We start from the raw sequence: 12,249 nt of genomic DNA on the forward strand, positions 1-12,249 counted from the left end.
AATGTACTTGCACAACAAAACCATGGTATTCTAGATTTGAAGCTTTCGGGACTGCAAGGATTCATATTCTCAGGTTTTTTCGGTAAAGTCACGTAGGTAAAAAAACAAATACAGCTATCGTGCTGTGACTGTTCCACCTGAAGACGGAAGCTTGTGTTGCCTCCGAAACGTCGTGATTTTTATTTTATTTTTATTTTATTTTTTATTAATTTCAATTTTTTTACCTACGTGACTTTACCGAAGAAACCTGAGAATTTCGATTTAAAGCTTTCGTGACTGCAGGGATTCATCTTCTTGGTTCTTCTACGTGACTTTACCGAAAGAACCAAGAAGATAAACCTGAGAATATTAAAAAAAAAACATGGTATTGGAGCTGGAGGAGTGTGACGATGAGAAGCAAGTGACCAGAGTGTGTGCGTGCGGGTGCGCGCGTGCTGAACCCTTGCCGTGAGCAGGAACCTGGGAAAAGGACCGAGCCTGGAGAATGGACAAGATAGCCTGATGGAGATGGCCGTGTTTGCGCCCGCCTGCAGGGACACGTCTTACGGAGAAGGGTGCGTAGGCAGCCAGGGAGTTGGAGTTCCGCCTGAGAGGGGCCCTCCTCGGGCATGGAGGTGATGTCTGCTCCCCGCCCCCCTGCTATAAACACATAACACATTATAGCTCACGATAAGAATAATGATAATACGTGGCCCTGCCAGTGGGAGGCCTTTCTGCCAACAGCAGTGTGAGCAACAAATTTGAAGGAACTGCATCTTTACCGATAGATGACCCCTATGCAGTGTTCCTCGTAAACGACACCGTCCGGCGTGCTTAATGCCTCCGCAAAGTCGTCGCTATCTCTTAATATTTATGTGATGCAACATGCCACATTCTTTGTTTTTTTCAGTAAAGTCACGTAGGTAAAAAATTAAATAAATTAAATCACAACGTTTTGGAGGCAACACAAGCGTCCGTCTTCAGGTGGAACCGTCACAGCAAAATTACTGTATCAAGTGATACCGTCACAGAAAAATTACTGTATCAAGTGATACCTACGTGACTTTACCGAAAAAAACAAAGAGTGAATCCTTGCAGTCACGAAAACTTCAAATCTAGCAACAAGCCACCTAGCATCTGGACACAAGCTGGAATCATCGCTTCATCACGTTTTCTACGTACACTGATGGCCGATGATTCTTACCCTGAGTTTGTATTTGCTCTTTGTTGGAGAGTAAAGAATTCACGTAAAAAAAACAGAATTGATTATTTGTAATTGACTGTTGCCACAGCTTGGCAAGTTCGAGGCTGCAATTAAATAGTTGATCCAAAGGGGTACATAATGAGTCATGTTTGGATTGCTTTATAAAGACCATAATTACAGTTCCCAAAAACACTTGTTTTGCATATTCATTGGTGCAAAATGTTAGGGGTTTATCGAGTCACATGTGAGTGTTAATTATACACTCAAGGGAATGATTGTTCTCTGGGAGGCAGTGGAACGCTCCGCTTCGTCACATTTCAACTTCGGCGCTTGGAACTAACTTTCGCCAAGCTTGGCTAATTTACGGCGGCCAATAAAATTTTATTTCCCTTTCAGCGTAAAAAAGTCAATTACAAAACATTTCTATCCAGATAATGTGAACTTTAAATTATCTACAGTTTTTTTTATCTCCCTTACCCCCTCCCCACGCCTACGTTTTACAGCAGCCCTTGCGAATTGAAAGCTTCGGTTGAATGTTAGAAACCGTATTGTGTGTAAACAAAAGAGTTCGAATCACCCGCAGCGTTTGACCCACACGTCCCCCCGTCTTGCGCCGCGCTCTCGAAGCAACGCCCTGCGTTGCGGTGCGATCATCTCATGCTGACGCAACGTGCCCTCGTGTAACTAGCAGCCTGCGGAAAATTATGCCAGCCCGGTCTCGAACCCGAACACTCCGTTTAACTGATAAATTGCCAGAGATTTGTAATGTTTCACGGGCCATCCTGCGGCTCCTCGGATCGACTCATTATCGCCGCCGCGCTCCCCGGCCGCCCTGCCTGTTGTGTTGCTGCTCGTTGTTGTCTCGCAAGCCACTCTTTCATTTTATTCTCAGCCCGTCCCTCGCCGCTCTCCCTGCCTGATTATTTACACTCTCCTTGATAAATGCCCTGCGCTGCGGGAATTGGGAGTGGATAAAGGCGTAACGGTCGCAAGGGTCTGAGCCTCTTGGCGCCCCCTTTGTTGAAGGAGGATGTGATCGTTGCCCAGCAGTTCACAAAGGACCGTTTTTTTTATATTACCAACGCTCTCCAGGTGAGAAGCCAGTGTGTTTCAGCGCTCGCGCGACCCACGTTTCATTTTGTCGGCGTTTGGTCTTTATCGTTGTTTAGGTTGTAGTCCTACGTCCGAATCGACGACAACCTGTGGGAACCTTTTTCAAGCCTTCGTCTCTCGATTTCGTGTCATCATCTTAAGTTTTTGGTTTTCTCAGTAAATGGGGGAACTCCGTAAGAGTCCCTTTAACATACAGATATAGCCAATCACCATTGTTTGGTGTGTCTCAGTATGTGCTACTGTCTCGAAAATAATGTTACGATGTCACCTTAGTCAGCGTCTTCATTCAGACCCGTTAACTTTGTCTCCGTGTAGTCGATCGTGCTCTGGTCTTTGGCGGTAGCCGTAGGCGTAGCCATGTTGCGAATATTGTACACTCGTTGTTGGCGGAAAAAAAACACACTCGGTGAGTCGATGGATGTTTTAGTTACTAATTTCGCAAACAAAATGAACTCTACACACGACCGCAAGGCAGTGTAGGCTTCCCTAAGTGTTCACCACTGTCGTAGTTCTCGCTCGTTCACGTGGTCGCTGCACACGAAAGATCTAGGACATTTTCTTGGGCAGTGGTGAAGCTCACGCAGACAAGGAACATGTTTTGCTCTGTTAAATAATGACATTCTGTGATATTCTATGGCACAGATGGTTCAGCTGTTTTGGGCTCGGCAGTGTGGTTGGCGATGCTAATTACTTGTTTATTTATTCTATATTCAGCTCTACATATTGGCGACAATAATAATAATAATAGTTTGTGTTCATAAATCGCTGCGCTTATCTGAGTGACATTTAAAAGTCCAACAGCATTTGGGGGGCAGGATAGTGCGGTTGGAACACTCCTGCCTCACAGCAAGAATGGCCTGGGTTCAATGCCCGACTCAGGCACCTTTTTGTATGGACCTTGTAAGTTCTCCCCATGTTCCGCTTGGATTTCCAGTTTCCACCCATGGCTAAATGAACGTACAATTCGAAACTCCCTTCCTGTCGCGTTGAGGTGGTGGCTCGGCAGGAGAAGACGGCACAGCAAATGTGGACGACTATAATCCGTTATACACGGATGACGACAACAACGACAATGTGTTGTCTCCTCACCTGTGGTGGGGGGGAGGGGTATACTCTCGGCCCTCTGGTCTCCCTCCCACATGTATGAACACCCATCAATTGGCTGAAAACATCTCGGTCGATACGCGCCCCTCCGTGTTTGCAGATTGCGCAGCGTTGTGCGATGCAATTGCCGAAATAAAGTCGCTGTATAAAAAAGGAAAACAGGAAAAAAAGCGGTAGTGGCCACAACATCCCAATGGTGGCCAATATTCCTGCAAATTATTCAATTGGGATGACACTTAACAGCATCGCCCTCCTCCACTGTCAAAACTCATCAGGACCCAGCTCCTGACGAAAGAGTCTTGAGACATGTCGAGGCTTTCCTGGGTAAACAAGCGGAATACTAAGAATACGAATAATAAATATTGTGTTGCTAATTTACCAAATAGGACATTGCGTGTTTGCGCTGTACCAGTCTATGCCAAGTCAGGAAATGTGACGTGCATGACTTGCATGCGGTCTGTTGGCCAGGGCTGCTCATTTATTTTACAGAGTATACATATTTTATAGCATGTACATCCATCGGCTGACCTCCGGAAGGCTACGCTATCACAAGCTTAGCACATATTAAAATGGAAAGTGTTCCATATTTAAAATAAATAAATAACAAATGAATTAATGTGTCGACAAATGGCAACTGTTGCGGAGGTGCTCGCACGCGCAGGCATAGATAAATAACGCTCGGGTTTGGAATTATTGTGATGAATGTTTAGAATGAAAGGATATTTTTAATAAAATCATCCCATGGGGCGAGCTTGCATACTTTATTCAGAGAAAAAAAATGTTGAATCATGCTCTATGTGCAGTTAAAATATCAAGATATAAAAAAAAACTTTCCAGTATTTAAAAATAAGTCGTACTTGTTTTTAATTGGCATTAAAAAATCGTGCAATGGTCAAATACAATTGTTTTAATGTGTAATAGTTTATTCTAGATGCACGAAGTAATTTTTATTATTATTCATTAGTCTTATTATAATAAATGAAAACATACTTTTATGATTTGAGATTAAAAAATTACACAACAGTCAAGTCAAGAACTATTTATGCGAGATAATATACTGCAGATGCATATGCAGCTTTCAGTTATGGATTTATATTTCTGTCAACTCACGATCATTATTTCGGATACATTTTCACGTGATCAAATTTTCACCATTTCATTTCCAAGTGGTTTACTGCAACACAAATTAACGTTTTGGCATCTTCTTCTCTCGACTGAAGGAATTTCCTTGGATTGAGGAATGTTCTGATAGTTATCAATATAATTAAAAAACAATCGTTCTTGAAAGTCAAAACTCGAAGTGATTTCCTGTTGAAATGACAGTACAGGTGGCTCCTCGTCTTCTGTTTACAGCCGTGAGCCAGTGGTGACATTTCAGCGTTCGTATGGCTAGGGCAAGCCTATCCATTGGATGATTGGCTTCCTCACAAAGCGGTTTATATTTTATCAACCCTGGAGGGATGATGGGTTGAGTCAACCCCCAAATAGAATGTTTAACTCACAAACGTCAGATTCCGAGCCATTTGCTCTATTGTTGAGCCACCAGGCAGGCCAATTGATTTAGACTGCTAGAATCACAGTACAGAATGACTAAACAGGAGGTGAATTTGGACATGAGCACACATTGACCCAGCCATGGATAATGTCCTAATTTATCATTCCTTTATTTGCTTGACATTTTATATATATATATATATTTCCCTCTCTACAGCTTGAAAATAAATCACGCAAAATGACAACGACGACAACTGCACTTGAACCATCGCTTCCAAGCAAAGATCACCTCAATTAAGCACACCGAGGCACACGCACTTGCACAACACACTGCCCGATCATTATCACGCGACACACGAATAAATCGCACAAAGTGACAACGGCGACAGCAACTGCGCACACTGGAACCGGCGCGCATCCGCGCAAAAGATCACCTCAATTAAGCAGATCGGGGCCACGCGCGCTTGCGCAACACTGCCCGGATCCTTAACACCTGCGGGGTAGAGGAGTCCAGGTCCAGCCCAGCGATTCTGTTCAAGGATTCCTGGACACCGTGATGTCGTGGCCTGCTCTGTGACTCAAGGGAAGGGATTTGTGATTGACCCGATAAACCTTGGACTCGGAGGCAAACACGATGCAGTCCCGTGCAAAGGCATGCTCTCTTTAGGAGGCGACCGTAATACCTGTCAGCATGCCCTGCCACTGCAGGAAGGGCTTATATTTCAGTGTGTGGTCCTGAGCCAATTTGACCTGAGAGCAACGTAAAAGGAGTCTGGTGATGCAGCGTGCCTGCTGGAATTATTGCATTAATTCACTAATACAGTAGGCGCTGTCTTGACCTTGCCACTGTTAGGCATTTTTCATTAAATTGCCGAAAAAGCCAGCGCGGCTCGCCGTGTCACGTACGTGAACTGTGACAGCAGCAGCAGCAGAATCGGCGGTGAACACATCTCATCAAGAAAAACGTGAGCGCAGAGAGCGAGTGTTATTGGCAGGGTCATGCTATTAAAAATAGAAAGCTGATTTCACCACTGAATCCACAAACGTTTTTTTTTATCTCTCATAATTAAACTCCTTCATATTATACATTAAATCTTACGTAGTAATGAGCTTTTAATATTGTGGTTGTATTTATATTCCGTGACTAGCAATCAGCATGTCTTTTGGACTTGATCGTTGCAGCCAGCCAGCCAGCAAAACTTTTATCTTATATAGAGCCCTGTCCCTCTCCACTGTTCTCTTGCTTCCCCTGTACTGTATATCCAAACATATCTCAATGTTATCACCTTGTCTCTGTTTCTAGCTGTGTTTCTATTCCTGTGTCCCATCTTCTTCCTCTCCCTCCCTCTCTATTCCTCTTCTACCTCCACCGTAACTCACCCACTTCCCTCCCGCCGATCTCACTCTACATTTCTTTCTCACCTCTCACCCTCGCTCTCCCAATTTCCGCCTCTCCCTTCCCTCTCTTGCCTCCCTCCCATGGCGTGCCACTTTCCATCACTCTCCCCTTTCCGTTTTGCTCGCTTTCTTTCCTCTCCATCTCACGCCCTTTCACTCTGTCCCCACCCCACTACATTCCTCTCCATCTCTTCCTCCCTCCTCTATCTACTCTCCTCTGTCGCATTTGTGCAGGATCCACGCCTGTGGTGGATGGTGGGTGGGGCTGGAGGCCAGATATCAGAGCGATGCTCGAACCGGCGCCAGCCAGCCAGGAATCCAGTCAGATAGCCAGGAATCCAAATAGCAGAACCTTTTTTTTTCTTCAGATATAGTCTGACGCATTTGTTTTCTCTTTCATTATCAATGGTCAGCCAAGTCAAATCTGTCTCCTTTATTGAACCGAGAGATTAAATAACCACATTGTGATGCACATCATTGCCTCTTTTACAAGGGTCACCTGGGGGTTGTGTGAAGGTATCTCAAGTACACAGACTATTGAAAAATTCATCTTCTTGGTTCTACCGGTAAAGTCACGTAGAAGGGAAATAATAAAATAATAAAATAAAACATCATAAAATAACAACGCAATGACGGCTGCTTGCGTTGTGGCCGAAACGTCGTGAGAATTATTTGATGATGCTTTATTTTATTATTTTATTATTTCCCTTCTACGTGACTTTACCGAAAGAACCAAGAAGATGAATCCCTGCAGTCACGAAAGCTTTAAATCGAAATTTATTTAAAAATTATATAAAGCTTATTTGAACAAATTTAGATTAAATCTAATGCCAATTTAAATACAACATTGAATGTGGTTAAGTAGATGTGTTGTATTGCACTTTAAACATTTACATATAACAACAAAAATAATGTCAAATCTGGAAATGAAAATGACTTTTTTGGGCAAGTAGAGGCGATGGAGACATCACCAAACGTAATAAATTGACTATGTCGTGCTTCAGTATGGATGGCAGTGTACTTGTATGTGTACAGCCACTTTAAAATAAAATACAATAATAACCACACGACAGTATATGATGCAGGCGAGAGAATGAAGGCTAAAAGTTGACATTGCCTTTACAGGAGTGGCATGTCGGTTTGTGCGTGGGGTATGCTTGTTGTTTTGTGCGAGCACTTGCTTGACAGTTTAATAAATTGTTCCAGCGGGTAGCGTGAATGAGCTGTACATCATCATGAGGAAAGTAATTTCCTGGATTAAAATATCTAGAAGATGTGCAGTGTGATGGGAGTTTTCCTTAAACTATAGATATACATAACTTGAAGCTCAAATTTTTTTACACTAGAATTTCACGATCAATGAAAGCCAAAAACTCCAAATTCTTTATGAATTTGCATCTGCTTTATACAACCAATTATGCAAAAGAGTTGCCACTGTGTGATAGCCCTAAGACACAATCTGCACTGTAATTTATCCCAGGAAGAGATATTGTGCTGATTTAAATTTGAGAGCTTTGGACGTTTGAAAATTAATGCCAAACACTCACTAATGGAATTGGACACACATCCCATTGTAAGCCCCCTTCTGAAAAAGTTCTGCAACTCACGATGGCTTTGCCTGGGGAAAAAAAAGGACACAGTGACATGGCCATGAAATGTGCAGACGATGCAACTGCACCGAGGTCCACAGGCCAGAGGAGTTCGGGCACCGGGATACTTCGAAGGATGGAATTTGCACAGGGGAACCGCTTTCATTTCTTGCGCCACAGGCCCATACCAATCGCGCTACACCTTTTAAAGGGCGTCATCATCATCATCAACGATCAATCCACTGTTGAATGAAGGCCTCCTGAAGCCATCTGTCAGGGTTTTGCGATGTAACAATCTAGTTAAAGGGCATCATCATTAGAACAATCATCATTATCATCATCATCAATCGAGATGAATCGATGTGTTTGAGTTTGATGAATATGTCAATGTGGCTGCTTCATCACCACGCGCGTTCGACAGACGAGACGCCGATTGACGGTGTTTGCCCGTGGCTCGTTTTTCACGTTACAGTCACTTCCTGTTCAAACCGGGCTCGGGCACGACGCCGCTGTTCAGCAGCCCGGCACCCGGCTACCCGCTGACGTCCAGCGCCGCGTACTCTCCTCCAACGCGGCCCCTCCCGCGCGGCACCTTCCCGCGGGGGACCTTCACCTTCAAGCAGCCGTACCGCGTATGCAGCTGGCGCTGCGCTGCCCTGTCCGCCATTGCCGCTGCCGCACTGCTCACGATCCTGCTGGTGTACTTCATAGGTAGGCAATGCGGACACGCGCGGACACGCGCGGACACGCGCGGACACACGCGGACACACGTGCACAGATGTGCAAAGACAATCGCCTCTTCTCCACTTTACAGCCAAGCCGCCCCAGGGCCGTGTTGTATGTACGTATGCATGTTGCACTTCTTCCACACCGTACGTAGCCAACCGTGCTAATCGGAGGTGCGAGGTGTGTTGAGCCAGACTGGCGCAGCACAGCTGTGGCCAAGCTGTTTGTCCATTGCGGAACCTGAGCAGTGCCGCTGACGTCACATGTGAAATGTATTAACCCCACCACTGGCCCCGCTTGGCCCAGAACCAAATTCAGTTGTAGAGAGTTTCACGGTTTGGTTTTGGCTTGGCTCAACAGATACCCAGTGGAAAACCACCTGCACCGTCAGGGCCCGGATGTACCGGTGATGATGGTGTTAAAGATCCCCATTGTAACTCACATAGACTGTTGAGAAAATTGCTGTTAGTAAGCACCTATTAAGACTGAAACAGCACGTGACAGGGCAATGTGGCCAGAACCACGCCTGACCACCATTGTCTTCCCATTGCTAATGGTGACACATTTCACCTTATGAAAAATAAGAATAGGATTTAATCTTTCTGGCAATGAAACAGGTGTTTAGATGTTCAAATACCAAATAGAAACCTTTTGAAATGAATCATGTTTGCATTAACCACACGTACTTGTGGTGAACATGCAAACACACATGCTCTGATAACATTATGCATTGTTTTTTAAACTGATTGGCCTACACCAGAGGCAGCCTTCTTTCATGGCCTAGTCTCACCAGTGTCAGACCAGAGAATGCCAAAAGGTTTATATTTGGTGATTGAACATCTTAACACCTGTTTTATTGGGTAAAACCTATGATTATTTTTCATACATTGATACTCTGAAAAAATGTCCCATGTTTAATTTCACCTCTACCTGGTACTTATTTTAGGCTGAGTTGAGCTAGGCCAGGCCCAGAATCCATTCACTTGCCACTGATGTTGGCTGTGGCCGGGATTCGAACTCAGGTCACTGGTGCACTAACCACAATTCCACCACTCCACACATACACACATATGTACATGAATACGCACTCGTGTAGTATGTCACTGCATTCTCTCCGATGTTACACAAATAGAGGTATTACTGCCACAAAAACCTTACGTCCAATTTTATAATAATAATAGTTATTTATTTATTTATTTGGATAAAGGCTCACTTAAGCCAGATTCTTTTTCAGGATTGTCTTGCATTCGAATGTATGGCGTCCTTCATTTACAAATATGTTTTTTTTTTATTTTAATTTTTGTTGTACACAAGAACAACGCAAAACATTGGGCGGCAAAAAATCAGCCGCCGCAAATATCCACCAGGCCTCGTGCACCCGTCGCGTCCTAGTTGACGAGGTGGGGTGGTGGACAGATTTCCCGGGGAGCAACTATTGTTTGGTTTCATGAGTCATTTGTAGTTCTGCTTTTGAAACGTCCCATGCTTTTGCAATTTTACTTGCGGTACTCAGATGCTTCACTGCCCATTCCATGCGAGGTTGTTCATGTGGATAATATTCCCCTTGGGTGGCCGCCCGAGGCAGCTGCACTGGCTCGGTTTGTGGGTGCATCAACTTGGGGACATCACAAGTCACATCCTGCACCTCCTTGGCACCGCACGGGCCGACTGTAGACGCCACACCAGGGGCCACACTGGCCGCCCTCACGTAGCCGAGTCGCCGCGCGCCGTCTCATCTTGGCGGCTCTCCTTCCTTCCCTCGATTTTGCCGTCCTGCTTTGTGACCCCGAGCACGCAGCAGTGGCGTTGCGACGGGCTGCTCGTGGCCGTTCGCCGTGACCCACGTCTCAACCGGTGCGCGGTGACGACACCGCCGGCCCGCCTTATAGATCCGCGCCTTGACAGCGATCGACGCGCCGCTCGAATGCCGAGCACCGAGGCGCTGCTTTGAAAAATGTGCGCTGTGCCAGCGAGGTCGGCCTCCTGTGCCACGAGCAAAGGCCGTTGTGTACTGGAAGATGAAGAGGCATAAATGGCCCCCGCTTTTCCATCATCCTTCTTCTTATACCTCCGCCCCGAGTCATAGCCCTTCATCTCGGTGTCTTCCTGTCCACATGCCAGTGACTGAACACTGCGAGCCCGCTGTCTCTTCCCCCCCCACACCCCCAAGCATCCTCCACGTGCCACCGGCATGCCGCGGTTTCCAGCTGCGTCCTGACCCTCCGGTGCAGATTCTTTGTCGTCGCGTCGTACGATGCGGCGACGGATACGAAGGGAAAGAGAAGAGACAAATCGCGGCCCCCGGTCGAACACGAGCAGTCTGCAGGGGAGCGAGCGAGCGAGCGAGCGTCACCCGCGGCTTGCGGCACGCGCGCTTGAGCTGCTTGCGCCCCTCTCGTTCCGCGCGCGCGCACGAAAGATGACGGTCTCGTACGCCGGCCGCGGCTCGCACGAGCATGCGGGCGAGGGCGCAAGATGCAGCGGGGGGGGGGGGGGGGCGACGACGTTCGACGCGCTTGTGAGGCTGCCTCATTGGTCCACCGGGGGTGGGGTCCGGAACAAATGCAATTCCGTTGGATGGACGCGGGAGGATAAAGCCAAGAAAAGCCCGAATTCGGCATCTGCAGACAAGAGTGTGATCTCGTCCATTCGTGAAGGATTGTTCGGCTCACTCAACAACCAGCATGTCTGTTATGTGGCCGCCTGGCCATCTGTTGTTTATTTAATGCTTGTGTTGCTCGGGTCTCTGACACAATAATGCCGAATGTTTCCCCGGGGGGGGGGGTGGGGAGCGGAGAGATAGCCCATTATTCCATGCTCTGCACTTTGTGATCTCCTTTCTTGAATAATCACAGGACAAGGCTCATCCTCGCCTCCCCTATCCCAGCGGATGGGTCGTACAGTTTTCGCAGGATTGTGCGGTTTGCGAGTGATTGTTTGTGTCTTCTAAATAGCATTACTTTTAGTGTGATAATGCATTGTCCAAACAGCTTAGTGTTTGTTGTGAGGCACGTGAAAATTTCAGTCGGTTACTTTTTTTTTCCCGTGCATTGTGCAAAGAAGTCTCATGATTGAATATTACTTTAATTCATAATACATGCCTGCAACTGTGTGGGGTTTTTTTGATCTTCACAAAATAGAAATTCATGAATAGCTGATACGGTTTCCTTTAAAGGGGGCTTTTTTTTTTTGCTTGGAGCCTTGCTAATCAGTCGGCAGCGTTATTAGTCTGTCATTTACGATTTGAACTATTGCTTTATAAATGGTTAAATATGCTGAATTATTAAACACCAGAATCTCTAAAGTCTGCTCTTTAAAAAAAAAATACAAAGTGCTGAAACCTAACCACCCCCACCTCCCCAATTACCCTCTGTCATGGTATGAAGCTGATGGCCAGTCTAGCTGTGATTGCCGTGAAAAATGGTAGGGTCCTCCCGAGACGTAAATCAGCTAAATTTGGAGACAAAGAGTTATAAAATATTAAGGGCAGTCCCTGTAACCGTAGTTGGATTTAGGGAATTTATATCAGACACAGTGACTCCAGCCAATCAATACATGAGCGTTATCCGCTTACAGCCAGGGATCCGCCACACAACATGGGCCGACACAGCGTCCACACACACACACAGTAGCCTCCACCAC

At 46.0% G+C, this 12,249-nt stretch overlaps 1 protein-coding gene across 17 annotated transcripts in view; it reads left to right on the forward strand.

The window, feature by feature from the left end:
- LOC144946632 (teneurin-4-like) overlaps positions 1 to 12,249 on the forward strand; it is a 416,480-nt gene that overhangs the window by 275,413 nt on the left and 128,818 nt on the right. For 13 of the 17 annotated variants that reach the window (XM_078875654.1, XM_078875660.1, XM_078875658.1 and 10 more), the window contains 2 exons: positions 456 to 614; positions 8,354 to 8,592. In XM_078875654.1, the coding sequence (XP_078731780.1) occupies positions 456 to 614; positions 8,354 to 8,592 (398 nt within the window). The remainder of the gene's footprint in view (positions 1 to 455; positions 615 to 8,353; positions 8,593 to 12,249) is intronic. The other 4 variants (XM_078875662.1, XM_078875670.1, XM_078875671.1 and 1 more) reach the window with 2 other exon arrangements.

This window comes from Lampetra fluviatilis, chromosome 42, assembly GCF_964198595.1.
Source record: "Lampetra fluviatilis chromosome 42, kcLamFluv1.1, whole genome shotgun sequence".
NCBI classification, from domain to species: Eukaryota; Metazoa; Chordata; class Hyperoartia; order Petromyzontiformes; family Petromyzontidae; genus Lampetra; species Lampetra fluviatilis.